Consider the following 15920-nt stretch of genomic DNA (forward strand, 5'->3'; position numbering starts at 1 on the left):
AGAAAGCCTGGTTTCTAATTTCTTTAAAACTCCAAAGCAGGTGTTCAGCCAGAAGCCATGCAATTGTGGCTGCCTTGTCTGGTTCAGAGGCCTTATCAGAAGGAGAGACAGAGACTTAACACAAAATATACCTTTAGGGGCAAGTATGAAGGTTTGGACACAGCTAGACAGAACAGGATTTGAAGGGCAGGGGAAATGGTCTAGCAGTTAAGAACACTGGCTGCTCTTGCAGTGGGTTTGGTTCCCCACACCTGTATGGCAACTCACTACCATCTGTAACTTCTGTTCCAGGGAACTCAGTACCTTTTCTGGCCTCCGTGGGCACCTGCCATGTATAGGTTGCATCTGCATAAATGTATACAAAATACTCAGATACATAAAATAAAAATAAATCTTTAAAAAAGGTAAGCTGGTTTAAGTGTTGGCTGTGTCATGTATCAAGAGAAATAGTACTCAAAGTCCACTTTCTCCTTTAGGTTTGTTGGAATGAAGTATGTTAAAGCTTACCACACAGCATTGTTATTTTGTACGCACTCTACAGAAAGCTCACAGGTAAAACTATACGGCTGCCTCAGCAAGGCTTGTTCTAGCAAGAGGCAGCTTTAGTTGGCTTGTGAGTGTCCTTGCAAAGAAGAGTGTAGCCACTAACTGTCATTACATGCACACCACACTCCCATGCATTTCTCCAACAACCAAGGTCCACATGCCTTGCCTCTTTCCCACCTCTTCAATGTGTACAATGTATGTGTACAACATGTGTGCTTGCACACACTAAGTGGTAAAAAGATAGAAAAAAAAAGTACAGCACAGAAAGCTAAGGATGACTAAGAGGAAACTCCTGGAAAGAAATCTCAGCCAAAGTCTCTCCTGCTCATTTATGAATCCCTATTTCAGACCCACCCCAGTATCATCAGGAAGACCATGCCCGTCTCACAGTGACCACTACGATGGCCCTTTAGCAGCATGCAGAGACTGCATATATACCTAGCAAGCCTGAGTTAAACTGCCACACATGCTATAAATCGATGCCTGTGAATGCCCAGCTTGGACAGAGCTAGAAGACAGAGTAATGGCATGGTGGCTCACACCTGTAATTCCAGCATTTGGGAGGCTGAAGCAAGGAAATCTTTAGTTTAAGGCCAGCATACTTAGAAGCTAGCTTCAACTATGAGATTCTGTCTCAAAATCTCTAAATAATCAAATAAAGACAAAGGGAACAAAATACCCCTTGCTTCTACAAAGTTTTTAAAACTAATGTTGATGTCAGGGGCTGGAAAGATGGCTCACTGTGTAAAAGTACTTGACTCCAAGCATAATGGCCATGGATATGCATGTACACGTGTACACACACACACACACTTTAAATTTTAAAATGTTTATGTCAGTACCTGGAACAAAAAAAAATTTAGTACCAGAGACTGATGGGGGGTGGGGGGGATGACAAAAAGTTACTGCTATTTACCAGAGAGGGAAAGGGTTACCTTTATTTGAACATTGTCAATTTGTACATGCACAAAAAGATCCTTAGATACTCCATAAAAATGTGCAAAACCTTTATGTGTACCTTAAAAAGTAATTACTAATGGATATGGAGTCTCTTTTGGAGATGAAAAAATATTCTGAAATAAACAATGGTTTTGCACAATCCCAAAACTGTATCTAAGAATGATGACATAAAAAACAAGAGCAAAAGGGGGGGGAGGGTGTTAGCAGCCCACACTGTTAGTCTCAGCATTTGGGAGTCTAAAGCAGGCAGATCTCTTTGAGTTTCAGGCCAGCCTTGTTTACACAGAAACTTCCAGAATAGCCAGAGCTACAAAGTGAAACCATTTCAAAAAACAACAAAACAAAGCAAGCAAACAAACAAACAAAGAAAAAACCCCAAAGAACCTTTCTGGGACCTAGAAAAGGCTGGAGTGAATAGAGTAGTGACTAATCCTCAAAGAAGCAGAAACAAGCCCAGCACTCCCTAATGACCCCGCCATGAGCAGAAGTGGACTGCTTTGGGCTTGCAAAAGGCTTTAGGTAGGTGGAAGCCAAACCAGGTAAGAGAATCTAAGCCTTCTCCAAGGCTGGCAGTCTCAGCTCACAGCCATGATCCAGAGCTACTGTTTCCACACAAGCAGAGGTTACCACAGGGAGCACACAATCCAACCACAGATACCAATTTAGAAGTCTCCTCCTCCTCCTCTTCCCAAGGGTACAAAGGGTTATCTACCAAGAGGAGAAAGAACAGAAAAATCCTGCTGACAGCATATGGGTATATCTCGGTGAAGACAGGTGAGGTTGTGTATGTGTGTGTAACCTACAACCTCAGGGCTGAATTCACCAAGTTAGATGTTGAACTGTAGAAACAAACCACTGCCGCAGGAACTGATGTAGGAGGATACGTGTGGGCTTTTCCTACTTTCCGTCTCCGTCTCCCCTTGCATGTGTTTCCTTTCTACTCTTTTCTAAAGCACTCAATTTTCCAGGATCCCACCGTCATGTCCAGAAAACAGTGGTTCAGATCTCTTTACTGCAGCCTCACACGTGTGCATATCACCTGTGAACATCCGACCAACTCAAAGTGAATGAACTAAAGCAACTGCTGACTCAAAACTCTGTCAACACCTGCCTTGGAGCAACACAGAAGAGTTCCAGGGCAGCAAGTCAGCAAGTCATAAGCTGCTGCTTCCTCTGAGATTCCCTGTTGTACCTGATCCAGCAGCGATTCAGGACATCTCTACACTCACCAGACCTCTGATTTATTACATGTGTCCTAAGACCCAGGGGAATATGACAGAAAAATTGCCCCTTTAGGCCTTGAAAGTAGGTACACTAGGAATGGACATGAAACAAAAAGAAAAAGCCCTTGTTCTAAGTAGTGAAAAGAACCAAGGGAAGCCCAGCATCCCAGCTCTATCTCCATAGTCACCGCTCTGCTGAGTAGACTAAGCAATCAGGACACTGACTTCCTCCCTCTCTAAGACCACTGAGTACTTAGAGTAGCCACAGAACCTGGTCAGTGTTTGACTGTGTAGGATCTGGAACAATTACTAACTAGGAGAATGGGCCCACATATTTGGGGGTAGAGGCAGAGTCTGAGGAAAGGTCAGAGCTGGAATCCTAGAAGATAGAGGTGAGCAAGAGAAACATGTAAGTAAACCCTGCTGAGTAACTAAGAGCTCAGCTCAGCTCAACTAGAAAAAGTTAATGGTTCAAGAAAAAAAAAAAAAAAAAACCTGAGATACAAGCTATGAACAACCACTAAAGAGGAAGTGTTCTTGTTAATAAGCTTCCTCAGGGAAGAGGAAACTGGGACAGATGAGACAGCCATTATCATCCTAAATAACTCATCCATGTCTGAAACTACCCTAATTATACCTCTTGTCCTATTTTTACAGAATTGGGGAGAGTAGTGATAAAGGAACACTCTTTCAGACAAGGGGGCTCGTCAGAAAACCTCCTTGCTATAGTTTCACCTCCTCCAGAACACTCGTAATGTCCTAGGCCAGAGTTTTCTGGCCTTGATAGGGGGCATTGTAATTGCCCATCCAATAATGCAGGCTCAATGTAAAGAGCCCTGGATTTGGATTCACAAAATCAGGACACAGTTCTGACTTTATCATTGTGCTTGGACAAGACCTTAGGTAAGGGGTCTTAACTCCTCCTATGAGCAGGGTGGATACTAATAATGTTAGGGCCTTCAGGCTTATCAAGGCTCTAACACAGATCTCCATTAGCAATTAGTGGAGCTTCTAAGGAAGCTGGGAGACAACTGAGGAAGTCTCCAGAGAGAGAGATGTCTTTCTTGACTTGCATTCTCGTATGTCAGTGGCCTACATGCAGTGCAGACTTGGAGATAAAGCTGAATCATTAAAACCACAAGCTGACTCAATCACAGCTGGAAATGGGAGCTCTAATACAATCACATGGATTCTTCCCCTTGACACTCAAGCCTTTGTTCTTCCACATCCTGCAGACTGTAGCAATTGACATGTTACTTTTAATGAACCAGCCCTAATAGTAACTCTCCTCTTCCAATTCCTCAATGGATCTTTGTATCGGGGTCACTCCTTCATGTCTCCAGAGACTGGAAGACTTTAACATTCCTGGAGACTCTAGGGGAAAAGTTAGTGTTTGTGAAGACAGACAGCTGCCTCTGGGAAGGGAAAGAATGTGAGGCAGATAAGCCTGCGGGGGCTTCTGGTTCTCTGGCTCTCAGCACTTGGTCATGAGCAGTTCTCACCCTGTGGGTCTTGACACTTTGGAGGTCGCATACCAGACATCCTGCATATCAGACATTTACATTACATTCCTAACAGTAGCAAAACTACAGTTATGAAGTAGTAACAAAAATAATTTTATGGTTGAGGGTCAGCTCAACATGAGGAACTGTATTGAGGTGTTGCAGAATTAGGAAGGTTGAGACTCACTGAAAACAGTCAGATGTAGCCAGACAAAGAGTGGAACAGCTGGGCCCAACAGCCCTGGAGGGAGCTTTCGACCCCTGGAGCCTCTGTGCTTTGAAAATGGGGTCTTCAAAATCGCAGCCTTTCTCTTCTAAGAAAAGAGCCTGAGTCCTCGGCATGCCACTCTGGTGCCTAGCTTTCTGTTATGGCTGATGGGAGCCTACATCACTTTAGATGAGGTGAAACCCAAATGTAAAAAAAGCTCTCCAGAACAACTGGAAAAGTTTTGGGAGTCTCCCAGATATCTGTTGAGCCTAGCAAACCAGAAAGATAAGAATATAAACTGAGGCTGACTTAAACTATGCAATCCCGGTTTTCAACTCTTTTCATTTCAGTATTTTCTAAAAGTTCCCTTCCATTGTCTTTCTAACTGGGAGACAGTATACTCTGGTTCATATTCTCTCCTGACAAGGTAGCACAGATAAAATCCTTTTCTCTCCAACAGCAAGTCTGGTCTTTCACTAGGAAAGCAGTAGAGACAGGGACATCCCCCAGCAGCCTGCACAGGAAGCATCTGGGTCTTTAGTACAATTCCTCAGGAAGAGCCTTTAAAGGGAATTCCCACCAAAGTCTGAAGCAGACTGGGCTTAGTCAAGAGGGTCAGGGAAGACAGCACAGTGAGATGCATGGTGCTTTTGTTAGGTAGGAAACAGTGCTGTGAGAATCTTTACAAAAACTAAGAACCAAAGGAGTCTCATTAGCTGTGCTCAGCATACAAAGCCTGTCTGTAAAACTGATGCCCACTTCTCCCCTTTGAAACCCTGTACTAAGAAACTGCCATGTAATGGACGAGTTGTAACCAGGAATTATTTGTTTGTTTGCTTAAGAAAGGGCTTAGAGCATATCCAGGGAGCTCTTGGAAGGAAATTTTCCTGGGTATTCGGAGTACAGGTATAAAGAGGCAGCCAGTTAGTTCAGGAGAATCATAGCAAACCATTTGGGCCAGGAAACTGAGCTTATATGGGCTTGTATAAGCTGAATCTTTGGCTAGGTCCCAAAGACACCACTGTACCCAGCCATCTTCTCTCCACAGCAGTTTCCAAGGGAAGCTCGTATCTAATGTGTCTACAGAGCCTCATGCCAGCCTCTGCCATGATGCTTCTGCTGTAGGTGTTACTCTTAGTTAGAAAGAAGCCATCATGTCTGGGCCTCCAAATGGTCCTAGTGAGGACTTTCTAATGTGAGAGGAAGTGGCCTAGACAGCCCAGTGCACAGAAACAGGAAGTTTCTAAACCTGGAGCATCACTTTCTCCTTCTGCCCTCCACTAGCATGACCAGGATCAGAGACCCCACAACCCCCGCCCCAATACCCAACGAATTGGGCTCCATTTGTTTACTTACCCTGCCGAGGACCTCTCTTCCGTCGGAATGCTGCCCCTGACTGCAGAGCTTCTAGAAGACTGTCCATCACACCTGTCTCATCTCCCTCTGCAGTGAACAAAGACAGAGATGTTAAGTTTTCAGTCAGGCCCAGCATAGCAAATGTCAAAGTGCACATGAAATGCATGGCTGCTGTGTGGCTTTCCCCACTCCCTGCACTGACTGGAAGCTTATAAGAGACAAGAAAGGGTCAACCTTTCAAGCGTCAGACCCATTTTTCCTTTACTTATACTGGTTTAAAAAAAGTGTCTGAAGACTCACTGTCTATTAGTGTGAAGCCTGAGGTATCTTTTGCAATGTCATCCTACCTGCAGTAACCAGGACCAGCACACAGACGCCTAACACTAACTCCAAGACCTCAACAAGCAGAGACCATGGTCATAAACCAAAAGGCAGCTATGCCAGGCAAAGTGATCGTGTCTATAATCTCAGTACTTGGGAGGCAGAAGCAGGAAGACGTGGAGTTTGAAGCTAGCCTGGGCTAAGTAGAACGAATGGGGGGGTTGGAAAGCAACTATTATAACTATTATCAGTCTCAGTGATTCACTCCAGTCTCCATCAGTGACTGAGGGCTTGGGCTTCAGGAAGATAGCTTTCATGTTACTACTGCTTCCAGTGGTTGCATCTTACTGAACATAGCTCTGCATGTGACAGCTGAAAGCAGCCTGGCTGGAATGCAAAGAGTTAATGTAGAATCCCAGTTCTAGTCAGGCTCAGTTTCCATGGCAACAGCTCAGGATAGTGAAATCTGAAACAGAAATCCCAAGGAGCTGGTTGGCTACTAGCTAAAGACTAGGGTTCATTACTGCCAGCGCCACCTGCTGTCTGAACATCACCAGAGCAGCTGACCTACATTCAATTTCATTTGCTTGACACAGGCACTTAGAATAGGGTACGTCCACTACGCCACCTGCTGGCTGGGTATAGCCCTTACCCCAAATGTCATTTGGACTCCACCTTGCTCCCATTATATCCTACACAATATAGAAAGGGTAAAGCCCGGAGGCCCAGGGAGAACAGGGAGGGAAAGATGAACACTTGGTATAGTTTTAATAGTTTTATGAGAACAAAGTGGTGGCTTAAATACAACCGAGATAAAAGCAAAAAACTACTCTCAAGGCCTCTGGGAACAGACCATGCTAGTCTTCACTGTTTCTGCTCAGCAAATTTTTAAGACTTGACAGATTTAAGAACCCCTCACTTTCAGAAGCGTATGGGCCTTACAGATCAGCTCAGGGCCACGTGCAGCATATGCTGCATTTACTGTATTTCCGCCGCCCAAAGGAGTAGTGGGGGCAGGGAATCCTCAGCAGGAAAGAAGCAGAGACAGGAAACAGAGGGCTAGTAATTGAGACCATATGCTCGAACAAAGACATGTTTCTGCTGGAAAAAGCGCGGCCAGCTTTTCACCCCCTTCTACAAGTTTAATCCATTTATGATCTCAGACATACATACAACACACTATGAGGTAATAGGAACAGTGTATTGGTGAAATAAGAGGAAAGGAGAGTTACTACAAGATGGGAGGAGTCAGGGAAACATTTTGGAAACCCAAAATATATTTAGCAGCAGGAATGAGAACAGGTCAGAGAACTTTTCTTTTTTCTTTTGATAGGCAGAAATGAAGAGTTAAGTGTGGCAGCCATTCTCAAATCACAAGGGTGATAAGACATAATCCAAGAACCAGCAAAGGAGAGGAAAAGGAAAACGTGTTTAAAATCCAGCACCCAGCTTGGAAGCAGAAGGCTGCCAAAGGCGATCTGCCAAGAGCTGGGTTTAGACCTGAGTCAGAGACCCTTCCAGTGCCCTTCCCACTGCTCACCTGCATTCATGTCTATGAGCTGCTCTCTCTTCTGCTGCTTCTCCAGTCGCTCCTTTTCTGCCTTCTCCTTGGCTAGCTTTGCTCTCCGCATCTTCTCTTCTGTTTCCCGGCGCTTCTGGTTCTCCTTGACTGCTTGCTAAGGGGAGGGGAGACCAGATGGAGGATATGTAGAAACATGGAATCCTACCAGGATTAGGAACACCATGAAAAATAGCAGTTTACCCTTGCTCACCAAAAACATATTCCTAAAGTTGTGCAAATCCATAAAGAATTCTTCTACAGACAACTTCTTAGGGTCAAAGACATAGTAGTCACCCAGCTCCTTATAGAGAGTCTCCATGTTGGAGTGCATCATCCGTAGCTTGTTATATTGTTCCTGTGCATCCTTCACAAAGCTGTGCAGCCAGGGAGTAAAGGACCAAGACCAAGAAGCAGATCCACGCTGGGGGTGGTGGTGGCACACACCTTTAATCCCAGCAGGGGCAGGTGGATCTCAGTGCTAGAGGCTAGCATGATTAACAGAGCTCCATGACAGCCAGAGCTACGCAGAGAAACCCTGTCTTGAATAACCAACCAACCAACAAAACAAAACCAAACAAAAAATAAAAAAAAACAGACCCAGGTCAAAAACAAAAGAAATAGGCTCAGGTCAGAGAACCATTCAAAGATGCAAAATGGGCTACACAGAGTGCACCATGTAGTCCTGTTCATGACAGAACTATAAGTATTGCTAAGAAGATAGTGGCAAACCATAAACTATGGCTTACCCATACAATAGAAGTTACAGATTACTATAGAAACAAGGCCAGGCATAATAAGAAAGTGCTATGCACTGCAGTTTTGGTGTAAAGCAGAAAATGGCGGTGGTTATCTCTGTGTAAGAGTGTCTTGTGACAGCAATGGGGAACAGAATAGGGACTCAGGGGCTTTTAGAGTAGGTAGGTGTGTTTATAACAGGAACAGGACAGAAAAAGTACTTGGAGACTTGTAGTTTATCTGCAAGGTTTACTTCTACAATAAACTTAAAAACTATGTATTCAGTGGAAGGAAAAAAAAAAAAGAGGAAAAAACTGAATGTTGCTGTCATTCCTCATTCCCCTGGGACCAGTTCTCTAGGAAAGGATATAGTCATCTTCTCAACAAACTTGTCCTTTTCATCTGTGGCAGCTGGGAAATTCTGAACATCACGTTCCACATCAGCGATCTGTTTCTTCATCTGATCTAAGTTCTTCTGCAAGTTCTCAGCAGAAACTGGGAGGTGAAAAGAAGAGCTCACTGAGCAGCTCAGATAGCCCTTAGCCTCACCCTCAGCCATGCTTAGGTTCCTCCTTTTCTCCTGTAGGAATGCTTCACTAGCCTGCGAACACTCCTCTCTGACTCACGCTAGTTTGGTCTTCACAGTAGTGCACAAGTACTTGCTGACTGAACTTCCAGCCTTTGCCCAAGTATAACACCGGCAGATGCAGACTTCCTCTACTTTAAAAAGAACCCATGGGATCCCCGAGACCTTGGTCTTATTTCTTTCAGGTTAACAAGGTTTCAGAAGAAGGAAACATAGGTAGGAACACAGAAGCTGGGTAGAGCTCCATCCTACTTTAATCTGGTGTTTTGTGTAATTTCGGGTAGTGAGGCCACTGTGGACAAAAGCTGTGGACCTAGACCAGGACTAGGGAGGAAAGGACCAAGACCAAGAAGCAGAGCCATGCTAGGCATTGGTGGTACACATGTTTGACCCCAGCACCCAGTAGGCATAGGCATAGGCAGAGAGAGGCAGAGGCAGGTGGATCTCTAAGTGTTGGAGGCCAGCCTGGTCTACATAGTGAGTTCCAGGTCAGCCAGAGCTATATAGATAAAACCTGTCTTGAAAGCAGTGTTTTATTTCTTCCCCCATGTAGAGAGTTTTATGGCTCAGAACCATCTTTTTTTAGAAAAAAGATTCAAATTATATTTATTTATTTGTGTGTATGTGTGTGTCAGAGAACAACTTGTAATAGCTGGTTCTTTCTTTCCCCTATGTTGGTCCCAAGGACTAAAGGGCTGGGAGAAGGCATATTTACCCACCTCAGCCATCTTGGTGGCCCAGAACTACCTTTTAGCTTCGCCCTACACCACCTTACCTCTGCTGGCTTTCTCTACATGGGCAAGCTCATCAGGAAACTTGAGGACATCGGGGTGGTCATTCTCACATAACTCAGCCAAGAAATGCAAGAGAGTCATCTTCTGATCAGCAGACTTGGTGTCTCGAAGCTTGTCGGGAAAGGAGAAACCATTAGTCTGGACTTGCCTCAAACCACCTTAGGCCAATACTGGGCTCAAGTGGCCTTCCCTCTGTCCTCCTGTCTAACCCTATGGTTCACCTTACAAAGGAAGCTGATATTGAAGCCGAAAGCGCCAGCATTCCTGGAGCCCGCATTCATATAGTTTCCAACGAGCAGTGTGAGCTCCAGGAGGCTGGAGAAGCTCTCGCTCTTACGCAGCTCTTCACATGCAGCAGTGACAGACACGATCTCTGGCTTGATATTCTCAACCTGCTCACTGAATTGTAGTTTGAAGAGGATGGCGTTGAGGCGAGGCCGAAGACGGGGCACTGTGCCCATCTAGTGAGGAAGAAAAGAAACCCCATTATGGAGCTAATAGAGAGACATCAAAAAAGGTAACATGGCAATCCTCTGGGAGATCAGCGCTCCAGAGCAAGGGGGTGGGAACTGATTGACTAAAGATTCAAAACCGCTTAAGAGGCAAAGAGTGAGCAACCAGGGAGGACAGGTCTCCAGAGGGAAGGGAGCAGTGAGTAGCAAAGAGCTGACTGCTCCAGGCCTTACTCACCACCACGCCAAACTGCTCTGACTCAGCCAGATCATCATACTCCTCCTTCAGTTCAGAAAGCATTTTTAACTGCTCTGGTTCTGGCATCTGTTTAATGAGGTTCTGGAAGAGAGAGTAGATGCTGTGTGTGCTGGGGTGGAAGCCTGTGCCATCATGGCTGTGACTCTGAGTCCCACACTCTGCCACTGATAGTGAAGGAAGCATGGGAGTGGGGCAGCTTGTGAGGTGGGGCACTCCTCAGTCTTTTAAGGTAACCTGACCACCAGGGACAGAGCAGCTTCTTCAGACAGCATTTTAAATCAAAATTGCTTGAAGAAGCTCCTGCTTACCAAGCAAGGAGCCAAGCGGGCATCCAGCTGCAGAGAAGAGCCAGCTCTGGCGGAGCCTCCTTGTTGCTTACCTGGATCATAGACTCCGTGAGAACGGCCTCATTCACCTCCAGAATAACGTTCTTAATCTCTTGATAGGGCATGCGGAATGAACCCAAGAAGATTGCTGCGAGAGAATGAGATACAAAGACGGGTTCCTCTCACCCTCCTCCCATTTCAGACCACCCTGGAAGCCCACTCTGCCTGGCTAGTTGAAATCCAAGCCCCAGGCAAGAGTCAGAACTGCGACTGTCGCCCATTTCCACACGCAAACCACACCATATGCCACACAGCACGAATGACTCAGCACATTCAACAAACACCATGACTTTTCTCACAGGAATCTTAGAAGCACTTACCTGGGTGGACACCCTCTCCCACAAATCTGCCATTGCCTTGAGCTGCTCATTCTTGTCACCCTTGTATAATAGCCCCCACCCCCACCTCTGCCACTAGAGCCAAGGACCAAATCCAGGGCCTTGTGTTTGTGAGGCAATCGCCAACCAGATCTTCTCATTCCTCAAATGGCCAAGTTCTACTTCTCAGAAACACACCCTTGGAAAGTCCTTCCAATTCCCTCATGTTCTAATCTGACTCTTCAGTATTATCAAGAGTCTTCTATAGGGGCTGGAGAGATGGTTCAGTGGTTAAGAGTATTGGCTGCTCTTGTAGAAGGCCTGGGTTAGTTCCCAGCATCCATGCAGCAGCTCAAAACTACCCACGGCATCTGTAACACCAGTTCCCTGTAGATCCAGCAGTCTCAGGCCTCCTCAGGCTCTAAGCACATACACATGCAGATAAAACACTTAAACACATAAAATCAAATTTTCTATAAAAACAGCTCTCGCTCATCTCTTGACCACCCACCCTGGCTTCTTTAACTGACTCTGTGCAGCCCTAGCTGTCCTGGAACTTGCTCTGCAGACCAGGTTGGCCCCAAGTCCAGAGATCTGCTTCCTCAGCGTGCATTACCATGGCCAGCTCTTAAGGTGACCCTAATATCCTTCTCTGTACTGTCTGGTTTTTCGTCAACTTGACTTTAACACTCACCACGTGGCATGTGTGCGTAGACGCTTACTGCCAGGGCTGGCCGAGGTATTCTGGCACAGCCTTATGGCTGCAGCTACCTTCAGCCACTGTTTTGTTTTCCTTTCTGTCCTCCAGGCACTTCTGCCTTCCAGCCTGACCTGCCATAACAATCTAATTCTAAGCTCTCCTCACCTAGATCTGAGGAACTCAAACAGGGTTAGGGATGTGCTAGGCTACTGTTCTGCTGCTGAGTGACATCCAACCCCTCAGTTCCTTAGCTCTTCCTTTCATTTCACAGAGTGAACACAAATTTATTAAGGAAAAGTGGTAACTTCCATGAGTGGGAGTGGTCATGAGGGAGGAAGAATGACCCCAATTCCTTTCTAAACCATTTTCTATTTTAGTATCATTCCACTGGGAAACGGAATGTACTGGATTATATAGTCTTTCTATTACCGTTTTCTAAAATAACAATTACACATGTTATGTTCCTGGATACACTCTTAGGAACAGAGATTAACATTACTTTAGTCTCTATAAGATATTTCTAATCATCAATACCTATGAATATTTATCAAAGTTACTGGTCAAAATAATAGAAACTATGCTTGCTTCTGAAGCATATACTACGGCTGAGATGATACAGAGATCAGTATGGTTCTGTCCAAGAAGGACACACACACAACTTCATTTTTAGTGTAAAATCATTAACCCTAAAGCTGAATTTAAGTAAAAATTATTCTGTATTTAATTTAACTCCACCTTCCAAGACAGGGTCTCACTGTGTAGCTCTGGCTGTCCTGGAACTCACTACGTAGACCAGGTTGGCCTCAAATTCAGAGATCCATCTGTCTCTGCCTCCCAAATGCTGGGATTAAAGGTATGCACCATCATGCCTGAGTTAAATAAAATTTAAAGCAAGGAGTGAGAGAGAGAAAGAAAAATAATATTAAGACTTACTGTCTTGCTATATCACTGACTGTGCCTATGGGTATGTGTACTTGCTTGGGTGACTTTGGCTAATTAATAACATTTGAACTTTAGTTTTCTCACATGGAAAAATAAAGATGGTAACTGTGACTATATAGGAGTTTATGTATGTACTTTTTCATTTCTATAACACACGATAAGCATGCATCTAATAGAGCCTTAAACATTTGTTGACCAAAAGTTAATATCTGTATTACTCAGTATAAAGAAGGTACAGGGCCATAGTTAAAATGAACAAGAAGAAAGAAACCATTGATCCTGACCACAAAACAGACAGTAACTCCACACACCTGTCTGTGGAGAAATTTCTGCACTCTAATATATGAGCTGCTATAGTGAGCCTGTGAAGTCTCTCCAACCCGAACATTCCCACTCATCCGAGCTCTCAGTCCAGATAGTAAGCCAGAACAGAAGAAACGTGGTATCAAATGCTTAACTCTGTGGGGTTACTGATCTGACAAATACAAGATTCACCTCACTTACTCTAAACAATTGCAGTTTTAACTGAAGCCACAATAGCAGCTCATTCCTTATTAAGAAAGCAGAAGGATGTGCCCTGAGGCTGAAGCTGGAACTTCCTGTTAACACAGAAGTAGAATTTTGAAAGAAGTTTGCCTGGCATGATGGTGCCCAATCCCAGCGTGAGGACTGCCAGTTCAAGGACAGCCAAGCTCCATAGCAAAATGACATGGCAACCCCTCCCCAGCCAAGGTTAAAGCCTGAGACTACCTCTTCTTAGCTCTAAACTAGACACACTCCTAAACTTAGCATAAAGCAGGTGCTTGCCACCCTGGAGCCTCACTGTGCACTGCCTGGGACAGAAGAGAAATTTAGCAAGAGGAGTTTCAAACACGGAACCTTAGACTCAGAGACATAGGTTCTTACAGGAACAGCTTCAGAATGTTAGTCATTGGTGTCACAAGAATTACTCACAGAGATTCTGGGCTGTCTTTGAATCCAGCACTTTTAGCTCTTTTACTTTCTTCTTTTGAACAGATTTCTTTTCTTCTCCACCTTCTTGATCCTTCTTGGCTAGTGAGGGAAATTAGGGAAAAAAAGATTAAGGATAAGCCACCTTTGCACACACAACTGTCCTGGCAAACTGGCCATTCCATCCTCTGTTTCAACTGCACTCCTTCAAAGCCAATCTCATTAGACACTCTTCAAGAACTAAATGCTCCCACAGGAATATCTCCTCTTCATTTCCTCAATAGTCAGTAATGCTTTTCCACCTTAAACACAAGCAGCTAACTCACTGTGAAGAACCAAAGAGTAAATATTTTAGGTATTGTAAACTACATGGTTTGTCTTAATTTTAAAAAACTATTTTTACTTTATGTGCACCAGTGTTTTGCCTACACATCTACCTGGCAACCTTGTGTGTGCACTGCCTGGAGGCTGGAGGATGGTGTCAGATCCTCTAGAGATGGAGTTACAGACAGTTGTGAGCTGCCACATGAGAACTGGGAATCGCACCTCGGTCCTCTAGAAGAACAGCCTGTGCTCTTAACTGCTGACTCATCTCTCCAGCTTCCACTGCTTATCATGAATATAGCTGTATGCAGTATATAAATAAGTGGCATGGCTGAGTTCATAAACCTCTATGATTAATATAGCACACAAACCCCTACGCTAAGAGTTACCCTTTCCTGCCATTAAAAAGCTTCATTATCTTCCAAAGTTCACCTTGAACATGGCTCTCCCTATAAAAATGTTTTTAATATCTCCAACTCCTATGATCTTGTAGAAACTGTTGAATTTGAACAAAAAGGTGTGATAAACTCCTTTCCTGCCATGGTCCTCTTCACTATTAAAGCAGTATATATATTCACCCTTTCCACCCACCGTCTTCCCCACTAAATGTACTCACACTCTACGTGGATAAAAATAATTTTCACTCTATTTGTAATCTGTACCTTACTGGATATTTTCCCAATGTTTCTTGATATCTGCATGCTGTGCTGATTTTTAAAAGTCTATGTTCCTTTAAGTGTGGAGATTTTCTCATTTCATTTCAAAATCTCATCTTGGTTTTGAGCTTCAAGGATATAGGTAAACTATTTCATTACTATTTCTTCAACAACTAACTATAACAAAATCTACTAAGAATGACCAGTGCACAGAGAAAAGGAGGGAGCACACTGGGCAGACATAACTGAACATCCTACCATCCACTGCAGCAAAGACGCTGTGCTGAGCAGACAATAACTGCAGGATGTAAAACGGAATCAGCTTTTAGCCCTACAAAAACAGCTCTGAAAGCCAAGAGACTAACAAAATCAATTGCTTCTCGGTAGAGGAACGGGCTGCCTGAGCTCAAGAGTGGGAGAACGCTTTTGAACACAGCCCCCTTTTTTGATCGTTTTTGAAACAAGATTTCACTAAATAACTCTGGCTGACCCAGAACTTTTACTCTGTAGATCAGACTGGCCTCAAACTTTCGGCAATCCTCCTGCCCCTGCCTTCCAAATAATGTGATTTAAGTATATACACTAATACCTGGCTATAACAAGCCATTTTTATACCATTTGATAGAACACATAAAATATCATATATGGTAAAAATATCAAAATCAAGACAATAATGAAGCTCTATGACAAAAGGCACACAAAACTATTAAAGCCATCCTTGGGCTAGGTAAGCAGGTCAGTAGTAAAGCACAATGCTTAGTACGGCAGGGAAAACGCCATTCATCCCTTTGGCCTAGCAGTTCCAATTTAAGAAATGAAAATGCTAAGTATATGAAGATCCATTATGCCAGCAACAACTTACTGGGTGCTTAACCTGTGACAGGTTTATGGGCAATGGAAGTAACACAAATTAACAAAACTAAGACAAGAAAGAATGTATCTTCATTCTAATAAAGTGAAACAGACTAAGTCTGCTAATAAATGAGATATTATGTTAGATGACAATATGTGTTATGAAAATCAAGCAGGAAAGAGAATCAGAGTTTTGGCAGGGAGATTGATGAAACCCTGGGGAATGGCTTACTGAAAAGATGGCATTTGAATAAAGACCATTAGAAGTTATGAGAATGAGCCTATGTCA

At 44.0% G+C, this 15920-nt stretch overlaps 1 protein-coding gene across 1 annotated transcript in view; it reads right to left on the minus strand.

The window, feature by feature from the left end:
- The window catches only part of DIAPH1 (diaphanous related formin 1), an 83376-nt gene that overhangs the window by 1923 nt on the left and 65533 nt on the right, over nt 1-15920 (minus strand). Inside the window, 11 exon segments of the mRNA XM_080920160.1 lie at nt 2165-2214; nt 5796-5882; nt 7657-7792; nt 7889-8051; nt 8781-8907; nt 9774-9903; nt 10014-10253; nt 10483-10584; nt 10883-10977; nt 13803-13909; nt 13911-13996. Of these exon segments, the coding sequence (XP_080776286.1) occupies nt 2165-2214; nt 5796-5882; nt 7657-7792; nt 7889-8051; nt 8781-8907; nt 9774-9903; nt 10014-10253; nt 10483-10584; nt 10883-10977; nt 13803-13909; nt 13911-13996 (1323 nt within the window).

The sequence above is a fragment of the Micromys minutus genome (genome assembly GCF_963924665.1).
Source record: "Micromys minutus genome assembly, chromosome: 8".
NCBI lineage: Eukaryota > Metazoa > Chordata > Mammalia > Rodentia > Muridae > Micromys > Micromys minutus.